Source organism: Callithrix jacchus, chromosome 1 (assembly GCF_049354715.1).
Source record: "Callithrix jacchus isolate 240 chromosome 1, calJac240_pri, whole genome shotgun sequence".
Classification (NCBI taxonomy): Eukaryota; Metazoa; Chordata; class Mammalia; order Primates; family Cebidae; genus Callithrix; species Callithrix jacchus.
In genome coordinates this window covers 153,987,886-154,011,172 of record NC_133502.1, presented here as the reverse complement: position 1 = coordinate 154,011,172, position 23,287 = coordinate 153,987,886, and the positions used below count along the sequence as shown (strand labels likewise).

Sequence of the window (23,287 nt, the reverse complement as noted above, 5' to 3'; positions counted from 1 at the left end):
TAACAAGAGCTGCTACTTTTTGTGCCAGGGGTTCCAGGACAGGAAAAGGGGCGGTGGAGGGTGGGGGGGGGGGCTGTCCCAGGCATTCACTCACATGCAGCTCTTTCTACATTCTGCTTTAAAAGTCTCTTCCTGGCATTTGATCCCGTGTATTTGTCTCTTCCTTCACCCTTCTCTTGAAAGTAAGTGAAAATACCATGAAGGGTAGTTTATATAGTTAGACTGGGGAGCAGTGCTTCACCTCCAACACTAGGCACAGCTTGCCTTTTGAAGTTATTATAGACATAACATAACACAGCTCATTTAAGAATAAAAATACCAAGCATACACATGTGTCTAAAGTAAAGCAGAAAAGGCTCCCTACCTGTCCAGCTACGCAAGTCTTATTCCCCAGGTGCAGCCAGTTTGGTGTATTACACACACACCCCCAACCTTTAAAATCACCATATATATTATGCAAGTTACTTTTCTCACTTACACAACTGTGCATGTTGATATATTAAATCAGCACACGGTATGAATACGGCTCTTTGGCGCGGTTCACAGTAGCCTCGCACTGGGGGAACCACCTGTTCTAAGATGCCCGCAACACCTGCACCTCGCAGCCTGGACCCACGTGGACCCCGCCCAACCGGCCCAACCTTCTTCCTTGCGGGCTGCACTTCTAGACCTTTTTCTTTTTGTTTTGACAACGTTTGCTCCCCCTGGCAACCCATCGCCTTGCCTTCTGATTAAGTATTTCGGGAGTCCGGGAAAGCATCTCGTGGCTGAAGTTTCGAAACTGCCAGGTGTCCGGGAGTGGCTCCGCGACACGCGAGCTCCATGAAGGGCTCTGGGAGATGCGCTGCCGGGAGCGGTACAGGAGGTTCCCGGCATCACCCTTGAAAGTGATGCGGCCCCGCCAACACGCTAGAGTCGGCTTGGCACCCCCGGAGCCGAGCCACCGCCCCTGCCCCGCGGAAAGTCCCCGGGTCTTCCCACCGAATTTGCTCGATGGCTGCTACCAAGTCTCCAACGCTCCCCTGCTCTCCCGGGTGAGTGTGAGTGTGGCTCAGCGAGAGACCCGTAGGCCCACAAGCCCGACCCTGGTGGCGCCCACGTCCCCCTGGAGTCCACGCACCTCCTTGCCAAGAGCCCGCGCCGTCGCCCTCGCCGGCCGTGTGCGCCCTCGCCTGGACACCGCGCCGCCGCCGCCTTTATAGGACACCGCCCTTTGTCTCGCGGGCCCTGGGGGGCCCCTTCCCGACGGGAACTCCCACGGGTTCCTCCCCACTCCCCGCGCCCTGGCTTCCCGGATCAGCCCTCTCCTGTGTTCCAGAAAGGGAGCAAGGGAGGAAAGAGAGCCCCGCCTTGTGTGAGACTTGGGGGCGGTAAGGGGGTCTTGCCACACACCTGGGCTGGGGGAGCCGCTTAGCCGCCTCCTTCTCCAACACATTCGAACCTGGGAAAGTCCGTATCCAATGTTAATTCATCAGTTGTTTATTAAGCCTCAGTGAACCTCCAGTTGGAGTTCAGGAACCACTTGCTTCAGAATCACAGGTGGGGAAGGAGGATCCCAACATCCACAACCCAGACCCACGAAACCAGGAGGGTTTTTTTGGAGGGGGGGTAGGGGTGTATTTTTAAAACCTAAGTATTTCAGGAGATTAAGATGCACAGCAGAATTTAAGTCACTGTATTGGGCAGGGTTCCGAATTTATCATTTGTTTCCACAGTGCCCAGTGAGGGAGGTTATTGCAGTGAGGGAGGGGCCTCCTAATGGGTCTTCCTGCTTCTGCGCTTGCCTCCTTCTGTCTGTCCTCCAACATGATCCAGAATGATGCTGTGAAAACACAAGTCAGATTCCGGTCACTCCTCCGCTCAAAACCCCTTAGTGGCTCTCCATTTCACTGAGTTAAGCTGAAGCCCTTATAAGGGGCCCAGAGTTACCTTTTATCCCTCTGACCTGTCTCTTCTCCCTGGGGCTCACTCAGTTCTAACCACTCTGGTCTCTTTGTTGTTTCAGGAATACACCAGTTACTCTCCTTCCTCCAGGTCTTTTCACTGACTGTTTCCTCTGCCTTAAACACCTACTCCAGATATCCACATGATTCCCTCCCTAACCTCCTTTCATTCATTCAGCACATTATTATTGAGAGCCTACCATAAGCTAAGCCCTGTTCTAGATGCTGGGGACACAACTTCAAACAAAACAGATACAAGTCTTTGCTCTCAAGGAACTGACATTCTTTAGGTCTTCACTCAAATATCAGCTTCTCAGTGAAGTATCTAAAATTGCACCGTCTGTCTGATGTGCTAGTAAGCCTGTAACCCCACCTACTCCAGAAGCTGAGGCAAGAGGATAGTTTGAGGCCAGGAGTTTGAGGCTGTAGTGCACTATGATCACACGTGTAAATAACCACAACACTCCAGCGGTCAACATAGTGAGACCCTGTCTCTTAAAAAAAAAAAAATGTAAAATGATATCTTTACACACACACAGTCTTCATCCTTCTGTTTGCTTTATTCTTAACACTCCTCCCCACTTAGTAATATTTACTTATTTTTCGTCTCTGCCTCTTCCCCACCCCATCTACTCCCAGTGAATAGGTGTTCATCAAATGTTGATTAATGAATGAATAAGTAATGAATTCCTAAGTACCATTCTCTCTGAGAGATCTGGCACAATAAATTCACAAATGCATTAAACCTTAGTGGATAAGAGCAAAGCACTCCGGAGTTACATTACCCAAGTGGAAATTCCTTGTCTATTCACTTACGTGATCATGGGCAAATTATAAAATGTATGCTTGCCTTAGTTTCTTTATCTGTAAAATGGGGACAAAGACAGAATTGCGAGGATTAAGTGAGAAAAAAGTAGGTAAAGCATTTAGCAGTATGCCTAGCACACAGTCGGTATATTGTATATTTTATTGTGGTCCATTGTATTATTGTTAACGATTGGCTCCCTTCCCTGGGAGAGGATTATATAGCCCCATTCACTGCCATGTGATTGACAGTGCCTCCCTGTTAGTGGAGAGACTATACCTCCCTGCCCTATTGCCAGGCTTGACCATACAACTTGCATCAGCCAATAGAATGTGAGCAGCCCTAATGCTGCTCATGATGAAGCTTTACAAGGGGTTGCTGGACCTGGCATGGTGGTAATCCTAGCACTTGGAAGGCTGAGGTGGGCAGATCACTTGAGACCAGGAGTTCGAGACCAGCCTTGCCAACATGGTGAAACCTCATCTCTATTAAAAATATAAAAAATTAGCCAGGCATGGTGGCGCACCACTGTAATTCCAGCCACTCGGGAGCCTGAGGCAGAAGAATCAGTAGAATTTGGGAGGCAGGGGTTGCAGTGAGCCAAGATCAGGCAACTGCATTCCAGCCTGGGGACAGAGCAGGATGCTGTTTGGGATTGCTGGATAGGCTCAGCCATGAGAAAGTTATATTTGGGGCTGCTTGTGCAGCCTGGACGCCACAGAGAAAACCCACAAGCATCCATAGCCTTCATAAAACATGAGTGAGAAATAAATATTGACTGTCTTAAGTCACTGAGACTTTGGAGTTGTTTGTCACACCACCACCCACCTTACCCACCTCCAAAACAAACAATACAGTTTTATTATAAATTAAAATGTGTTGGATAAATCGCTAGGTTACGGTTGTAGGCGGGGAGTGGGGTAGGATGGGGAGATGGGCCTGAAGGTGAGGAAAACTCTGTATCTGTTTTCAAGGCACTAACTGTATTGGAAGGGAGAAGACATGACAATGTGACTAATATAAGATAGACAGTCTTGCATGCGAGAGTGTGAAATTAGAGTTAGGGATAGAGCGGTAGAAGATTCTAGCTGGGGGATCAGAGGTTACTCATGGGACGGATGCCATTTGAACTAGGCCTGGGAGCAAGGGTGGCTCTGACATTTGTGGGGCCCATGACAAGGGTACAAATGGAGACTCCATCCCCACCCACATTCTTTTCCCACCCACTAGCTCTGTCCTTTTCTGTGAAGGACCTTGTGAATGTGATGTGAACTCCTAGCCCACATGGGCCTCAGGAATAGCCCTATCTAGGCCCTGGAAATGGGCTCACAGCCATTTGAGCAGAAATTCAGGGGTCCCAGATACCCAGAATATGTTCTAGAAGGTAGGACATGGGGCTTGGTTGAGCACTGGAGGAGGGCCAGAGCAGGGCCATCTAAAGCGCAATGTCCAGAGCAGGGGTTCTGACTGCCTAGGTGGCTGGTGGAAGGGTGGTGAAGGCTGGGTAGGAATTATAATACAAGTGGAGGAGTGGAGGAGAGGGCAGCCCAGGCAAATACAACCATGTGCTTTGAACATGGGAACAGTTATGTTTAGTTACAGGTCACAGGACTCATTCTGGTGGCAGTATAGAGGATGGATTGGAGGGTGGATTAGAGAAAATTAGTTGGTCAAAAGTGATCTTTAGAAACATAACCTAAAGCCAGGCATGGTGGCTCATGCCTGTAATCCCAGCACTTTGGGAGTCCGAGGTGTGTGGATCACCTGAGGTCAGGGGTTTGGGACCAGCCTGACCAACATGGTAAAAACCCAACTCTACTAAAAATACAAAAATTAGTCAGGTGTGGTGGCGCATACCTGCAATCCCAGCAACTTGGGAGGCTGAGGCATAAGAGTTGTTTTGCTTGAGGCAGAGGTTGCAGCGAGCCAAGATCACGCCACTGCACTCCAACCTGGGCGACAGAGTGAGACTCCATCTCGGAAAAACAAACAACAAAAAACTAATGTTTGCAGTCAACTTCCCTGATTTGCTCCTCTTTCTGCTCCTCTGTTCTACCTATATGGCAATTCTGATACAGCAAATGGTACATTTTAAAGCAATAACCAGTATTAACCTTCACCTTAGCCAAAAACTGTAAGGTAATATTTTACAGCTGAGGAAAAGAATTGTGGTAATAGGGCAGCAAGATTGGAAACGTATGATGCTAAATGAAACAATAAGCTAATAGGATCTGTGTGCAAGAGGACAAGGACTAAGAGAAAGGACAGGGGCTGCAGAGAAAGGAGCACGATTGTGTTGACATACTGGGACCAGGATTGATGTTTTTTTCCTTTCAAAATGTTCTTAAATGCTATTGTTGGTTTTATACTTTTAGAAGCGGGGGAACAATCTTTGGGGCATCATTCCACTAGCAGTGATCCTTCAGAGTGATGGGTCCTCTCCCATGCCAGTCTCCCAATGTAGAGAATTTGGGGGCTAGGACCTGCAGGGGAAGGGGCTGAAGTAGGAATTTACATAAGCCGATTATTGGGGGATTAGGTTTGGGCAGCTAAACGCCTCTGTGTGCTTGAGCTAAAACCCTTACTATTCATGGCTCTCACCGCCCCCTGGAGAGACTGCACCTGCGAACTCCTGGGGAAGAAACAGAGGGCTGGGGAGGGAAGGGCAGGTCACTAGGAGAGCTTGGGCACTGTCAGGCTTTCTGGTTCTCCTGGTTTAATTGATCTGTCTGGATTAGCCTGTGAATCCTGGCCTTCTAGTCCTGTATACAGGGGTTGTCAGTTTCAGGAAAGACCAAACCGGGGATTTTTGTTATTTATTTATTTTATTCATAAAAGTAGAGACGGGATCTCACCATCTTGCCCAAGCTGATCTTGAACTCTTGGACTCAAACAATCCTCTGGACTTGGCTTCCCAAAGTGTTGGGATTACAGGAGTCAGCCACAGCCATGGCCCAAACTTGGAACTTTTGGAAGGGATTTCTGCCATCCTAAGTGGGTGTGGGCCAAGATTGTTTTGGTTGGAGGTCAAGCATCAGCCTTTGCCACTCTTAAAACTCTCTTCTTCCCTCCTCCGTTCTTGACCTCTTTACCAATCTCCAATTCTATGTATTGAGGCCCCTATTCATCCATCACCTCTCCATTTGCCCAATCATTTATTCATCCCTTCTTTCATCCACCTATTGTGTATGCATCCATTAATTTATTAAAAGATGAATTAGCTGGTTGTTGATATGTAATACAATTTACTAGTAAACCTTCTAGGTAGGTTTTGTTCCTTCATGTGTTTTGTCTCTCCTTAAATTAATTTTGGCACTTTGACATATAATTCTGGACATTTTCAGATTCATTAGAAGAGTGTTACATAACAGTTATTCAGTTACTTTTTAAAATCTCTATTTGTTTTATCCCCTTTCACATGCCTCCTATTATGTTTATGACTTTTCTCTCTCTTCTTGATCCTTCTTGCAAAAGTCTGTCCATTTTATTGCTCTTAAAAAAAAACTAGCTCTGGAATTTGCTTATCATTTTTATGATTTTCAAATACACCTTTTACCAAATCTTTATTAAATCTGTTCTTTTTATTTATGTTTATTTTATTTCCTCTCCGCCCTACCACTCTTGGAACGAGTGGTATTTATTTATTTTTACTCTTTCTTGTTTAGTAGGAAAGCATTCCAGCATGTGAACTTTCTTCTGATATACCTTTGGGGATATCCTGTTTTCATTCCTAGTGTCATTGTCACTGGTTTCTAATGTCTGTTGTTTATTTTTCTTTTTGAAAGTGTTTTTAAATTTTCTTGTTGTGTTTTTTGGCAACCATTTGTTATTAGTTTCTAATTTTGTTGCATTATAGTGAAAGATATGCCCTGTATGTCTTTTGCTTGGGGGTATTAATTGAGCGTTTCCTCTTTGTTAAACATACATTCAAGTTTTATAAATGTTTCACAGGTACTAGAAAAGGAGATATATTCTCTGTTTGAATGGCAAAATGTCCTTTTACACATCCATTAAATAAACTTATATTCTTGGAAGTTTTGAACCTACTTGATCTGTTCAAGAGAGCACTGTGTGAAAATCTCCCTTTACTATTTTGCATCTGTTCTTTTTGTTTTTCCAGGAATGTTTGCTTTAGATCTTTACATCTTTTGATGCATTGCTTTTAAAGCATAAAGACCCATGGAAGTTTTTTTATTGACTTAGAGGATTGTAGCCTATATCAATATAAAATGTCTTGCTTTTTAACATGAATTTTATTTTGTTTATTGTATTAATATTACAACCCCTTTTGAATTTGTATTTTCCAAGTTAAACTGTGTCCACTCTTTACACTTAATTAGTGGGTGTGTGGGAGTGACTCTTGGTCATAAGAAACTCTTTTTGATAAATTTCAATTCTTTTAACTCTTTTTTTCTTTAAAGGAGACCCTCCCTCCATGTTGAATTCTTCAAAACAAATCTCATTCTAGTTTACTTGCTACATTATAAACTTCATGAGGACAAAGACTTAGTTTCCTTAATCACTAGACCCCAGGAATTGTGCCCACTTGTGCATAAAAGCTGCTTGATCAGACATTTGTTGAATGAATGCAAAAAAGCTCTTATTTCTTCAGACAGCTGCCTCCAGCCTGCCCTGCTTTCTATCAGCAGACACATAGCTTACTCTGTGAGGTAAATGTTTCCAAGGCCATAAAAGGGTGATTATTATTATTTTTTTGGTTGTTTTTTAAGAAGGAGAGAATATCTTGTCTGCTACACGGAGAGAACAAGAGAAGAGGTGCAGTGGGGGCCTGGTTAGAATGCCATGAAAGCAATGCAGGCAGGAGGAGATGGCAGCTTGATTTGAGGAGGGGGTTGACATTAAGCATCGACTCTGGGCCAGGAACTGAATCCTCTGCCCCAATTATTCAACCTTAAGTTCTAGGTGTCATGCTAGGCATTTCGTCCAGGTTTTCTTATTCAATATGAAAAATTATAAATATTAAATATAAAGTTACATAACAAGTTATCCTAAACCAAAAAATTCTTTCTCCCAAAGAAGTCAAATAGTAAAACGTATACTTAAAGAAACAGGCATATAGCTGGCTCAGTTTACTAGTGGTTTTTAGACATACATCTTTCCAGAGCCTGCAGAAGCTGCAAATTCTCACAGATGTTCATACTACTCTATTCACAGGCCCACAGAGCCACTCAGTGAATAGCTCACATCCTCCCAGGCTATTCCTGCCTCCTTCATTCCAACTGCCCTCAAATAAGATAATTATCAAGCAAGTAGCAGCAGGTGAAAGAAAGCAGATGACACAGGAAACCAGGGCACTTGGAAGGGAGAAATGCACTGATATGGCCAGCATTTCCGCCTGAGCAGTGGGCAATGCACCAGAGGGGTAAGAGCTTTTGTCTTCTCTCATAAGTAAAGGGAGATTTGGTTGTTTTGTCACCATTTTTGGGGACAAAAATGGTTCTTTTCTTAGTCATGACAGAGAAGGAGAGATGTTAGACTCTGGACCAGAGTCTCTGATATACACTGCTTTTATGGCCTTAGACAGGTAGTGGTATCCTGCTGAGCCTGTTTCCTATAACACAGGAAAGATAAATACTCATTGATTGGCTATGGACTGAGATAGGATATTGAAAAATGCCAAATAGCAGGCAGTTTCGTGTGGCAGCTAAGAGAGACCTTTGCCTTGGCTTTGGAGGCTGACTGGCAGGTGTTTGCATCCTTGCTTTGATGCTATCAAAGTTGTCATCCTGAGCAAGTTACTTAACTTATCCCAGACTCAATCTTCTCAGCTATAACTTAGTAATATCTCATGGGTTACAGTGAAGATTCAGTGAGCTAATGTATGAAAAGTTAGTGCTTTGGAGTAAAGACTAAAAAATAGTGCTAATAGTCATCTAATGGAACCATAGTTACTCAGTACACAGTTTTCTTTTTTTTGAGACGGAGTTTCGCTCTTGTTATCCAGGCTGGAGTGTAATGGCGTAATCTCGGCTCACTGCAACCTCCGCCTCCTGGGTTCAGGCAATTCTCCTGCCTCAGCCTCCTGAGCAGCTGGGATTACAGGCACGCGCCACTGTGCCCAGCTAATTTTTTGTATTTTTAGTAGAGACGGGGTTTCACCATGTTGACCAGGATGGTCTCGATATCTTGACCTCATGATCCACCTGCCTTGGCCTCCCAAGTGCTGGGATTAGAGGCTTGAGCCACTGCGCCCGGCCCACAGTTTTCGTTTTATTTTTACTACCAAAAAACTCTATCTGAAAGCTAGACAACAAATCTAAACACATGCCTCTAACTTCTGCCAGAGGGCACTTTCAGTTTTTTTCTTTCATCGGCCGAATCCAGCATTCTGGCTCCCACCTCTCTCCTTCAAATTACTTAGTTTCTGTGCTGCTAAAAAGTTTTTATTTTTATTTTTCTAATATTTGAAACAAAGCCCAGGACTGGATGAAAGAGAAGCCAGAGGAGAAAGAAAAACTTCTCCTGAGCATCAGGCCTTTCTCTTACATTTAACTTCCACTCTCCAGCACCCCAGACCCAGGACCCCTTGGTAACACCCACACACCCACATTTCATCTCCAAGACACCTGTGTTAAAGCCATGATGGTATTTCTGTCCAGAGCAAATGCTGACTATTGCAGCATAAAGCAGTGGACACAACTACTTCAAGTGAGCCTCCCATAGTTACAATTAGAGGGACACAGAGCCCTGGGTGTGCCCAGCTGTCAACCTCTCAAGACCAGGCTGGCTTGGCCTTGACTCTGTAGATCTGGAGCTGTGAGTGCTTCTATTTTCAGCCAATAAACCCAAGCACAGTGGCGAAACCAAGGGGAGGTTTTGGGGTGGGCAGGACCAGGTACTGGAGGAAAGAAAGGGCTGGTGTAATTCCCCTTTCCTTCTTTATTCTCTGGTCTTTGTATAAGGGACATGACTCATCAATGGGTCCCTTAGATGAGGATTTAGATGCTCTGTGGGCAGCAGATAAGGGTGCAGCCTACTTGCAGAAAGTAAATTCATTGAATACTCCCCATAAAGTCAATACTGTCAGGCTTATCAGCTGTCCTCATTTCCCACTCAGCTCCTTGGGGACCAGACTTGAAATAAAAGGCCACAGCTCCGGGAGCTGAGATTGAAGGTGCAGGATGGAGCTGGGGAGGGGCCTCTGCCCTCTACGCTGCTTTTCAGGCAAGTGGGGAAAATCTGCCAGGTCAAGCTGCCCAGAGCCCTCAGCTTCTCAGACTGACAAATCCCAAACCAAATACACACACCAGGAGGATGAGGGAGCCATCCCCTTACTCCTCAAATCCAGCAGATGTTTCCAGGAGGCCCCACTGTGCTTAGGAAAATTAGAGGCTGTCACCTCAAATGCAACCAAAAAGAAAACACACAGGAAACCTTAATTTCCCACTACTGTTGTTACCTTTGCTTTTCATAACAGATACTTCTCACTACCCAAGAGCACATGCATCCTTAGCTGGCAGGGATATGGTTTATTTGCACATTGCCTGAACTAAACAGGTTACCAGCTGGGATTTCAGACCTGTTTCTGAGACTCACTGTAGCTGACGCAGACTGGTTTAACAAGATACAAGCTGTGCCTGGCTCCCCTCCCACTCACTGTCCCTATGGTCTCTGCAGGGATTATAGGGTTGCCCAGGCCTCATCAGCCAGAGCTCTCCTACCTGAGCTCTCTTACCCAGGCAGCAGAATCTGTCTGGGTGGAAATGAGGAACAGTGAAGACAAGATGGCCTTGTTTAGTATGGCCCAGAAAGCCACTGGAGTCCCAAGCCTTCTCATAGAGATAAAGGTAGGGTAGAAGGTCAGTTGTTAGCACAAACTACCCTCCTACTACAACCAGAGCAACTGCTTTTTACCTTTTGGAGCCCATAGTCTCCAGAGGTGAACAGTCAATAGGGCAATGAGGACTAAGTTAAGACCCCGAATTTAAAATCGCCACTAAGCTTATCTCCTTTCCTGGCTTCTGTTCTCCCTAGCTTCCAGTTATGCCGGGGCATCACCATGTGAAAAGTCTATCTGTCCTAGTTTCTAACTGAAGCGACAGGGGTAGAAATGGCTCCAGTCTCTCTCCCACATCTCTCACATTGCCTGTATTGTGATGCCCAGCGCTAGCACTGACGATTGGTCTCCACTCCTCTGCTGTGTTCCAAAAATTGCCTTCATGTCTTCCCCACGGTCTAGAATCTCACTGGCTCTCTGGTGTCAATTCATCAAACTGAGCTTTTGTCTTGGCTCTCAAAGGCCTATTGTAATTCCCTGGAACTCTCTGGATAAGACCATGCCTTGTCCTATCGCACTTCCTTTCTGTGGCTTGCAATGCTGCTCTTGAGCTCCACTTCCCAGACCATCTCTGAACTGTGTCCTGCTCACTTGGCCTCAAGTGCTTCCTGATCTGGGCTCCTTGTGCCCATGTGTAACTGACTGAGAATTCCTAGGAGTGACCTTAATCCACCTAGGTCCTATGCCCACCTGGCTAAGTTTCTGTCCTCTGTCCCTGCAACTATTGGGATTCTAGGGTCTCTAGTCTCAGTGAATTTGGATTCTCCTAAATCTCTGCTTTGTCCTTGAAGGGGTTTCCTGGATGTTCATTGAACCTCAGACCTTAGGACAGTGCCAGTGAGCAGTAACCAGGCCAGAAGTGTTTACTGAAGGCATGATGATCCTAGTCAGAACTTTTCTCTACTCTCTCACATCCAAACTTCACAGCAGAATATTCAGTCCCCTCATTCCCTGCAGTCTGTTCCTTGCCCACTTTTCCATTCATGTTTTTCACTATTTAGCCATGTGGCAGATGGTCTTATTCACTGACCCATAAAGCCTATTCTGTGAATTTACTGACTCCTGTTATTCAGAAATGTTTCCTTTCTTCATTTATTCAAATTTTCTGTTCTTCAAGACCTAAGACTCAGCTGATCCTCAATACCCAGTCCCTGTCCTCCTTCCTGGAGCTTTTTCTAGGCTGAGGTGCTCAGTTGGCCATCTACAAAGTCTAGGACTTTGTCTCCTTGCCTAAGCCTGGTCTTTGAGACTCAATTCCATTAAGTATTATGTTTTAGTTTTAACCCCACAAACTTTCTCCCCAAAGAATAGGCTTTGTACCTGTGCTCTTGAGGCCAGGGTTGCTTCTTATCACCAACGTCAGGATAGGGCCTCTACCCAGGAGGGATCTGAAATACTAAGCTTACAGAAAACTTGTTATATGGGATTATCAGAAAAATACAAGTTGATAGGATTTATGCCAAAGGCAGATGTAAAGCCACATGAACATAATATTAACAATAGTTATCATTCACTGAGCACCTACTATGTACTGAGCAGTTTGCAAGACACCGTAGATTTCTTTATAATTAGTTTAATAGCCTTTAAAGGTAGGTATTAATTTAGCCCTGTTAGTTAAAAAACAATTCAGAACTCAGAAGTTAAAAAGCTAGTGCAAGATCACAAAACTAGGAAGTGGAGGACTCTGGATTCCAGTCTACAAATCCAAAACCCTTGCTGATCCCATAAAACCCTCCAGATCTGCATTGTCCAATATGTTAGCTACTATTTTAAGTCAGCTAAAATTAAACATCTAGTTATTCAGTAACACTTGCCACATTTCAAACACTCAATAGTCACATGTGGCTAGTGGCTACAGAGAGATCGTTTATAGCATCACAGAATGCTCCAGATAATTCTCCGGTCTCCCACTAAGACATCGGGGAAAAGATGGCTCCTAACAAATTACAAGTGGGATGATAAAAGAAGACATAATCCTAAAAGGAGAGCTTTTCCCTTGTTTATAGGTCACATGCCAGAATTTTTTTTTTCTGCTAAGCAGGATCTGGCTGGATTAGAGGGTTGCCCAGTTTAGACTCCAAAACAAACTCTTCCACACTCCAATTATGAGATTTTCATCTTCTAAGACATCTGAAAGACATTTGGTGGTATAACATTTTCAGAACACTGGCTACTCAATTACCTTCCCTGCAAAATTCACTAGAAAATATCCTCCAAATTATTGAGATTAACAGAAGAAAAAAATTGAATTCAGATGTCTTAGGTTTTAAAAGCCCTACAGAGTTGCAGAGAACTAGGAAAAATAGCACTAGCTGCTAACGGGCTTTACTGATAAATCTAATTAAAGAAAACTCAAAGAACACAAAGGAATAATAAAGAGAAAATAAACTATTAAAAGAGGGTTACTAAAATTACAGAGTAAATTAATAAAGAATTGGAGGAAAAGCAAAAACAAAAACCTAAAAACTTGTCTTCCAAAAACTGAGACAGGATTATTCCTTTTTATTATGAAGACTGTTACCTATTATGAATGTTTGTAAAATGTTTAAGGACACTTTTTAGTAAAACTGAAGTAAAAACAACGGTGCACAGTACACATTCAAAAAGAAAATCATAAAAGAAGCAAATAGCAGATTTGGTGTTATCATTATTTTTAATTTTAGCCATTCTAATAGGTATGCAATGATATCTCATGTGGTTGTAATTTGCATTTCCCTGGCTAATGATGTTGAACTTCCTTTCCATGTGCATATTGGCCATCTGTATATCCTCTTCAATGAAATGTCTGTTTATGTCTTTGCCCATTTTCTAATTGAATTTTTCAAAAAACTGCTGAGTGTTCAGGTTCTTTATACATTCCAGGTATTAGTCCTTTATAGATTGCGCTTTTGGTGTTGTCAAAAAAAGAGTACTCTGCATAACCCTAGATCATGAAGATTTTCTCCCTTTTTTTTCCCCAAAAGGGTTTATACAGTTTTATATTTTACATTTAAGCATGCGATCTATTTTAAGTACATTTTTGTACAAGGTGTGAGGTTCATTCAAATTGAGTTTGTCTTTTGCCTATGAATGTCCAATTGCTCTAGCAACATTTGTTGAAAAGTCTATCTTGGCTGAGTGTGGTGGCTTATGCCTCCAATCTCAGCACTTCCGGAGGCCAAGGTGGAGGATAGCCTGGGGCTGGGAGTTTGAGACCAGCTTAGGCAACATAATGAGACTCCGTGTCAACAAAAAAAATAAAATACTAGCTGGTTGTGGTGGCATATACCTGTAGTCCTAGCTACTTGGGAGGCTGAAGCAGGAGGACTGACTGAGCCCAAAGAGCTCAAGTTTACGTGAACTATGATTGTGCCACTGCACTCAAACCTGGGTGACACAGTGAGACCCTGTCTATAGAAGAAAAAAAAAAAGACTGTCTTTCCTCCACTGAATTGCTTTTGCACTTTTGTAAAAAATCAGTTGGACATACTCATATGAGTCAATCTCTGGTTTGTTTCAGAGACTGTTTACCAATACCATGCTGTCTTGAGTACCACATTAGATTGCTAGGGCTGCCATAACAAAGTACCACAGCTGAGTGGTTTCAACAATAGAAATCTATTTTCTAATAGTTCAGGAAACTAGAAGTCCAAGACTAAGGTATTGACAGGGCTGGTTTCTTCAGAGGGATCCTCTCCTTGGCTTGTAGATGGCCATCTTCTCTCTATGTCTCTACATGGTCCTCCTTCTGTGCCTCTCCCTGTCCTAAGGTCTTCTAAGGACACTCATCACCAGTGAATTGGGAATCACCCATATGACCTCATTTTACCTTAATTAGCTGTTTAAAAGCTCTATCTCCAAACACAGTTACATTCTGAGATACTAGGGATCAGGACTTGAACATATGAATTTTGAGAGCTATAAGGGAACACAATTCAGTCCATGACAATTACTATAGCTATACAGTAAATCTTAATACTGGGTAGAGTGATCCTTCTCACTTTCAGTATAAGAAGCTGGTTTCAAGTAATAATTACAAAATTTTTTTTTTTGCAGATCAACAATTATGGAGAATTGACAGAGTGAGAAGCCACTGGATTTCAAGTCAAAAAAGCAAGGATTTAAGATCTGTGTTACCTCTGAGTTGCAGCTTCCTCATCTGCAAAATAAGATCAGATGCAGTACCAACTGAAGTGCAAGAATGAACTTAGGTCTTCTGATGCCAAATCTTTGTTACTTTTTCCTACTTTGTTACTTTTTCCTCATAAAGATTACTTGAGATAGTCTAGAGAAATAAAGTTATCACATACATTTAAAAATAAATTTGTCTATGTTTACTAAAAACATAGACAAATTTTGTCCGAGATTTTGACAGGAATTGCATTAAACCTATTGATCAAATTGAGTAGAACTGACATTTTTGTGTTGTTTTCCAATCCATGAACATGGTATTCATCTCCATTTATTTAGGTCTTTGATTTCATCAGCATTTTTAACATACAAATCTTGTATACAATTTGTTAATTTTATACTTAAGTACTTCATTTTCTTTGCGGTGACTTTAAATAGTACTGTGTTTTTGTTTTCATGTTTGCTGTTCGAATATAGAAATGCAATTGATTTTGGGGCAATGGTCTTGATCTTTTATACTGTGATTGTGCTAAACTCACTTATTAGCTCCAGGTGTTTGCTTGTTTTAAAATAAATTCCTTGGTATTATCTATGTAAACAATCATGTCATCTGCAAAGAAAAAGTTTTTAAAAATTTCTTTCCAATCTGCATGTCTTTTATTTATTTATTTTTGCCTTATTGCAGTGACTAGCACTTCTAGTATTAGGCTGAAGAAGAGTGGTGAAAGCAGACATCCTTGCCTTGTTCCTAATCTTAGAGAAAAAAAAATTCATTTTTTTTGCTATTAAGTAAGATGTATTGGCTTTTTTTAAATGTTCTTCATCAAGTTGAGGTAAATCTATTTTTAACTTACTGAGTTTTTCTCATGAATGAGGGTTAGATTTTGTCAGACTCTTTGTGTCTATTGATATGACTTTCTTTACTTTGTTGATATGGTGCATTACACTGACTGTTTTAAGGCTGAACTAGCCAAGTACACCTGAAACAAACCTTACTGTTCATGACACTGTTGGATTCAGACAAACTAGAACTTTTTACTCCATGTCATGTGGTATTTCCACTCCACCACAGTTACTTTTAGCAATTTTGACATCAGCTCAAATCCTATAAAAGACCTTTCTAGTTCTTTCTTCCTGAAATATGTTATGATTCCCCATGGTGGCTGTTTCCTCTTACTTCAACAAGCTAATAAACCTAACTTTGTTTGATTACAGGTGTGTTTCTGGTGGTTTCTGGCTGGCAGGTTTTATCTCTGAGACCTTTTGGATACCCAGGCATATGTATACAGACTACTAGGGTCCCCAGAGTTGCATTTTAGAAATACTGTATTTGTGGCAAATTACTATTTTACCAGATTGTTTATGAATGTTAGTGTCTCTTCTTTTTAAGGCAAGTCTCAAAAATAAATACAAAATATCTCAAGAGATTAGAAAAATTTTATTCATCATCCCAAACTGGATTATATATTTAAATTCTGATGAAAATAATATTATTTAAGATATTTTAAAGTAGTACCACAAACTATCTGTACCTGAAGATAAAACCAAATAGTAAACTGGCAAGTACACACTAAATATATTCATCCTTAAAATATCACTTTGTTTAGAAATTCATACATATGTTTTTGTAGTTATGAAGTGGAAGACAAATAGCTACATAAGATTTTCATTTAACAAACATATGAACTATTCCCCATGCTTTGAATTAATCATCAGAAGGCTGAAAATCCTGTGATTTTTTTCAAAGGTGCATGAAATAATATTTCCAATAGCAAAATACAGTACTTCTAATTTTCCTTATACTCTCTTTCAACCTTTCTCACAGTTCTACTGTGAGAACTGCTTATAATTATATAGCAGCTTGTTAATGGGTCCCTACATAATCTCTGTGTCAGGTTGGGTTAGGAGGTGCCAAGGGACATTCTAGGGTAGAAGTTTTGATAGTACAGAAGCAGAGATTTATCTCTCTTTCTTTCTTTCCTTCTTTCTTTCCTTCCTTCCTTCCTTCCTTCCTTCCTTCCTTCCTTCCTTCCTTCCTTCCTTCCTTCCTTCCTTCCTTCTTCCTTCCTTCTGTTCTTCCCTTCCTCCCTCCGTCCCTCCCTCTTTTCTTTCTCTCTCTCTCTCTCCCTCCCTCTTCTCTCTCCCTCCCCCTTTTCTTTCTTTCTCTCTCTCCCTCCCTCCCTCCTCTCTCTCTCTCTCTTTCTTTTGACAGACTCCCACTCTGTTGCCCACAATCTTGTATCACTTCAGATTCTGCCTCCTGGGTTCAAATGATTTTCTTGCCTCAGCCTCTGGAGTAGCTGGGACTACAGGTGCTGGCCACCACCCTTGACTAGTTTTGGTATTTTTAGTAGGGTGGTCTTGAACTCCTGGCCTCAAGTGATCTGCCCGCATTGGCCTCCCAAACTGCTGGTATTACAGGCATGAGCCACCGTACCTGACAGAAGCAGGGATTTCTTATTAGAAAATTTATACTTGCCACTTTAAGCACAGGACCTGCACAAAAGGTATCACCATTGAATTAGTCTGTTTCACTTATAAACTATAATTAGGATTTCAGTCTGATGTAAAGCAGCTTAAAATGACATCACACCACCCTGCTGATTCTTGCCTAGTTGAGACAGAAACACAAGTTTGGGGGCAGAAAGTAGAAATGAGTATTTTCAATTCTCCTTTATTAACAATGACACAGGCATTCATCAGCATAGACAATTAAATGAAACTAAGTACTCCAGATTTCTTCCTTCTCCAAATCATGGCTTGTATCTAATTTCACTAACAAGGAGGTAATGACGTGCATCTAAGAAAGGCTAGAATATTGAAAAAGAAGTCCAGGGGAGAGTGGGTACCAAATCTAGGGAAGTACAGTGAACTGCCTGGGACCAGCAAACTAGGTAGCAATGGGATAATATTAAGAGACAACTGCTTAATCAAAAAAATGAAAATACAAGTTCTATTGAGAAAAGGAGGCAAACTGGTAATGTCTCTGAATTCATAAACCATACAATTTAATTTGTAATGACTTGACAGAATTTTCTTTTCTTAAGCAAATTCAGTCATGCAACCTCCTGCATGAAGCAATGTGTCTGATCCACGGTTTCTATAATTCCATTTGAAGATTAGAAAAGAAACATGGAACTAGAAAATTGCACATTTCTTGAGTACTTACTTAATCCTAGGCCTGAGGCTAAGAACTGTACACTTCATTTAATCCCCCTAAAAACCCTTAGAAGTATGTATCATTTCCCAATTGACTAGTGTGGAAGTTGAGACTGAAAGGGCCCCCACCATAAATACCACATGATTAAGATGAAATTCAAATTCAGGCCTAACTCAAAAGCTTGTGGTCTTTTTATGCCAACATATTGTCATCCCTAAGTGAGATGTCAGAGGTAATCTAGCCCAGGTCTTAATGATAGTGGAAGACAAGGAGGAAAGAGGAATAGTTGCTGGGATTTTTCTTGAGAAATGTTCTTGACTGGTTGGTAACTGAAGTTTTTCCATGCTTTAAAGCTGTTACAACTAATAACTACATGTTAGAAGGTGGGAATGTGGGACCATTTCTCTGACTAGGTTTTGAGGGAATATTTCTCCTAAGGATTTATAGCATTTAAGATTTAAAAAACTGTTCACTTTCCAGAAAGTGAAACTAGGGGGAAACTGAGAAAAATGTATAGACATAAGTTTGAGTGAAATTTTAGACTGAAGTGTGGAAGCTCATTCCAAATGTGTTTTCCAGATTTAGCTCTGGTACTTAATGTATAAATTCCTGCTTACCTATGTAATATCTTGCCTATCTATGTGCCATTTGAAGTACTATAGTTGTGTAAGAACAAAAACAATGGTTTGAGGTCACAAATTTAAAAAGGAATTAGTACAATCTATTCTTAACTACTTGCATTTATCAGAGAGAATCAATATAAATAATTTAAAGTAGTTTAAATACTAAAAACTAGATACCCTAGTCACCTTTCCAGCCAAGTAAAATCCTGAAAACTGCGAAGTATTCCAGTTACATCTATTATTTTTGTGTGTGTATGAATGAGACCACTACTACCAGATAAAGGTCCCTTAGGAAAGAAAGAGCCTCATGAAAGGTCACTTTAAAGGGGAAAGACTCTTCACATACAGGCATTGAGCAGATTGGTGCTGAGGGTTCCCTTGGGAAGTAGAATGGTAAAGTAGCAATGGGATGCATCTTGAGCTTAGAGAATTAGGTACCAAAGGCTGATGTCTCCAGAGGTGAACTATTTCATTGTCTGGAGAGAAGGTATTTTCCAGATAAAGATATGAAGGCTGCCCAAGAATTGTGAACAAGAAAATACTTCTCCTTGACCTCTCTGTCATCTTAGGTTTTCAGTCTAAACAAAAAGATACTAAGTGGCAGAAATACCCTGAAATTTAGATTCACTGAAGCACCAGATGACTTCTCTGTTAAGCATCTCAAGCACTGTTAAAGATACTGTGTTGTGATGCAAAACAGACATTTGACTAGAAGTCATGGCAGTCTCCGGTTTTAGCCTCGGCTGTTCTTGTTCAGATCATTCCATTCTGTGTTTATTTAGTTTATTTATTTATATATTTAATCCCTCTTATAAGAGAGTTTAAAATGAGTATTACATTATGGTCTCTTTTAGCTTTTAAGATTCAAAAGCAGAATGACTTTCACTTAAGTTTTAACTTGTTTTGTTGGGGATACTGGCAAACATTCTGTCACCTAGTGGTCACATTGCAGGTTTTACAGCTAGGGAATCAAGGAAATCAGCTGTCCCACAGAGCAGCTACTCTTAAGGATGCTCAGTTTTGGGAACTATGGTTTTATTCCAGGGGCCAGACATCAGCAGCTGCAGCAGAGGAGAGAAGGACAAGTGCTCCCTGCTTAGAGATGGACTGGGTGGCTACCTGGTTGCGCTGGTTGTCAATTAAGAGGAATCTTACCTCTCAGGATGTCTCTGGAGACATCCATGGGTGCCTAACTACCAAAAAGCTACCAGCTTCCCCAGGTAAGCCAACTTCCCCAGGTAAACTAAACCTGAAAATGGTCAGATTAGGAGAATGACTGCTAGAATACTCAAGTGAGGAAAGAAAAGTGATCCAATGAGGTACTGATGATGGATATACCTAACCCAAGGTCTCTGGACACTCCACAGAATCCAACTGTTAAAAAGCATAAGATAAAGTATAGTGAATCAGAATCAGAGGGAAGCCTGGCCTTCAGATTCTAGGGAAGGCTTCTGTTCCCCCAATTTAGGGTAGAACCCATGAGCTGAAGCCTGTGAAACCAGAAGACAAGAAAAGTATTTTAACAGCCAGTAGTCTCTGTAGGGAAGAATATAGAACCTGTGTCAATGGGGCCAACCTGTCTTGGATTTCAGACACTCCAGGAACTTTAGATAAAACATTAATCTGAACAGGAATGGGTAAACTCTCCTGGCAAAGAATGAGAGTGAGTCCCAATTTGAAATGGGCAGAAGTGTGGAGTGTATGCATTTCTAGATAATGAGCACCAGCAAATGGTCTCCTCAAGTAGGGTGTATTTTGCCCAAAAATGCTATTATTGTTTGTTATATTATTTTTGAACATGAAAAATGAACTTAGGGTCAGCTATTTAGAATTTGTGAATGTATTCTATGGGCCAATTTTCTAGAAAAGAGAAAACTGTTTATGGTGATAGTTCCATTTTGGGACAAGTTTGCTGATAATCTCAAAGGTCCACAGAAACCTGCTCATGTTATTTATGAAAGACCCAGTAATTCTGCATTGAGAATGCAGCTTAAAACAGGAAGACTGTTGGCTGTCATTTATCAAAGAAGGTTTGTATGTTGCTTTAAAAAGTTAGAATGGGGTAACTGTAGGTTACTTTTCCTAATTGGGTTTCAGGAAAGTCTATCAGCCCATTCCCTCAGATGTTCAGGTTTCCATTTTTGAGACTCCTATTGTTCTCTGGTTTTAGAGGAAAATCTGCCAAGCTCCAGAAAGTAGTCCTAAATAGCATAGATAAGATATAAGATTCAGCTTCCTTTCCCAAAGAGAAAAAGAGCAGTGCTTATTATGTCAGCATTTTCCTTTACCTCTCACTTGGAATATATCCTTAGAGTGACTGGTGAAGAGATGGGGGAAACAGCCATCCCTGCCGACTCAGACATCTTGAGGGGAAAAGGAAACTGAAGGGTTCCAGAATGTTTGGTACTTGATAAAGCAGAAGGCTGAGTTCTTGCCCCATAAACATTTAACAGACTGAAATACTAGGGATGGACACAAACTTTACAAAGTCTATGATCTGCGGTAGGGTGAACAGTTGCCAAGTCCACCATTTAGCATCCATTTTGGAGATCTGATATATTAGAAGAAGAGAAGAAACAGGTAGCTTCACATGCCATTTGAATTGGTATATAGACCATAAATAAAGACATAAAGCTGTGATGAATGAAGATACATTTTAAAAATTAGAATACATTAAAATTTTTATTAATATGTTAGTGTTATTAAAATTGAGAGTGCAAAGATTATACATTCAGGAAATATAAAATGTACAAGAATTTCTCATATTTGTACCTAAGAGAGTGACTGAGAATAAAATAAAAGTGAGTTTTGTGAAATCATGGACTCTCAAAATCATGTCTAGTAGAATGGTCTCACTTGAATGATTTGTCAACAAGTGCCATCAGAGGTCAGTGAAAAATTTCTCACAATGGATGCAAATTACACAAGCACAGAGTTTCTTCTCACTTCAAATATGAAAACAGTATGTATACAAAAATTTACTTATCTTGACAAATAAGCTCTGATATAAATAAGCTCTCATCTTCCCTAAAAGAGTAATGCCTTATGCTCTAATTCAATTCCACATAAGATTAGTTGAAAAATATACCTGATGTCATCTTTTCTTGATGCCACCCAAAGTCTGATCACTTGAATATTAACTCAAACTCCGCAATCTTAAAAGTAGCACTAACATATCAGCTTAAATACCCAGAGCAGGAATGGGTTATTCTTTTTAACTAGTATAACCTTCCTTAGATTTGCCTGGTGAGTTCATCTTCCAGTTCAAACGTTACTTAACGTTTTAAAAACCTTTATAGAACTTGAACTCTTCAAAGGGTGGGGGAGGGTTCCTTCAAAGGAAAATCGAGTTGTTTACCAAAGGGAGGAATAAAAGAGGCAGGTATTTGTCTCATTAATCTCGGCTTCTCCACTGTAACTTAGCATTGTATGTGGCACATGAAGATTCCTCAGTAAGTGCTAAATGAGAGAATTAAATCAGATGGCTCTGGAGTGATGACCCTTTCTGTGTCTTCAAACTTGTCACTTTTTTCTTTGGTTCCCACTTATGTTTGACAAACAGGCATGTATCTTTTTAAACAGTTATCTACCTTTTTTCCCAAAAGAGGAATTCTCCCATTCAACCTAGTATCTCAATATAACTGGATAACCTCATCCCACTCAGAAATAGGCCAGACTCCATTGGGTTGCACATTGGGAGGAGAGCGCTTCCAGTCCCATGTCTTTACAGGAATCTTCCAGGTCTTACCATAGTTGGCTTCAATGTATTCGAGGGTTTCACAGGGCACATGAACCTTCATGTCTACAAACTCAGTCCAGCAAAGTGTAAACTTGGGAAACAGGTATCTGCAGCAAAACAGAGGGATTAGGCTTCAACAGTGGAAGGTCTGGTTAAGGAATCTAGCTGCTAGTGCATTATTGGCTGAAGGACAGTGCTCTACTATAAAACAGCTTTGGAAATAAAGTGGATATTTATTGTTTTTGACTGTCCAGAACCCCTTTCCTCTTCTAATGTTAACAGTGCCCCAATTTTCCTTCCCTATTGCAAGTCCGTAAGATTGACAAGAGGCTGACCCGATCCCTAAGCTCCAGAGATGGGTAAAAAAGACCCAGGTCAATAAGTTAGTGATTGAGGCAGCAGCCTTGGGCTTTCTGTTGGAACTATCAAGGAAAGAAGTGTCAAAACAAAAAGTTGTCAAAAGATAGATGAAAATGATCATTTTCTTTTCTTTCACAATCTGAATTTCCCAAGAATACAGAGTAAGCAGGACTCCAAGTTGTATTTCCAGGCTTTTCATTTGGTTCCATAGCTTATGTGATCCTACCTGTGGTTTCCACCTTTCATCTTAAATGCTAAAGAATATCTTTAAACCAGCCCAAGAAATACGAGTTATAATGATTTTAACTATATTGTAGAACTAAGTCAATTAGTAGGTAAGTTTCAGAAATTAAACCAGGCTGAGGTTGGTGGCTCCCAGCTCTTTGGGAGGCTGTGGCAGGTAGATCACTTGAGGCCAGAAGTTTGAGACCAGCCCACCCAACATGACGAAACCCCATCTCTCCTAAAAAAAAAAAATTAGCCAGGTGTGGTGATGTACTCCTGTCATCTCAGCTACTCAGGAGGCTGAGGCAGGAGAATCACTTCAACCCCAGAAGTGGAGGTTGCAATGAGCTGAGATCACACCACTGCACCCCAGCTTGGGTGACACAGTGAGACCCTGTCTCAAAAAAAAATACAAAACAAACAGAAATTAAACCAAAACATGTTTCTTAAAGGTACTTTGGATCAAGTAAAGTAAATTCTGTATATTATAAAAGAAAGCTAAACTAGCAGGTCTGTTTAAGTTT

At 41.4% G+C, this 23,287-nt stretch overlaps 2 protein-coding genes across 23 annotated transcripts in view; both read right to left on the bottom strand.

Annotated features, from left to right (window-relative positions):
• Nucleotides 1-22,288, bottom strand: part of TAL2 (TAL bHLH transcription factor 2) — a 30,503-nt gene extending 8,215 nt beyond the window's left edge. Inside the window, exon 1 of one of the 2 annotated variants that reach the window (XM_078373880.1) lies at nucleotides 22,188-22,288. The gene's annotated coding sequence lies outside the window, so the exon portion shown is untranslated. Of the gene's footprint in view, nucleotides 1-1,120; nucleotides 1,171-22,187 lie in introns of those variants that run through there. The other variant, XM_054258563.2, reaches the window with a different exon arrangement.
• Nucleotides 1-23,287, bottom strand: part of FKTN (fukutin) — a 97,057-nt gene that overhangs the window by 8,215 nt on the left and 65,555 nt on the right. For 11 of the 21 annotated variants that reach the window (XM_078373851.1, XM_078373866.1, XM_078373817.1 and 8 more), the window contains one exon: nucleotides 17,307-22,285. In XM_078373851.1, the coding sequence (XP_078229977.1) occupies nucleotides 22,072-22,285 (214 nt within the window). In that variant the 3' untranslated portion in view covers nucleotides 17,307-22,071. Of the gene's footprint in view, nucleotides 1-1,456; nucleotides 4,725-11,866; nucleotides 11,943-17,306; nucleotides 22,286-23,287 lie in introns of those variants that run through there. The other 10 variants (XR_013535757.1, XR_013535760.1, XM_054258545.2 and 7 more) reach the window with 6 other exon arrangements.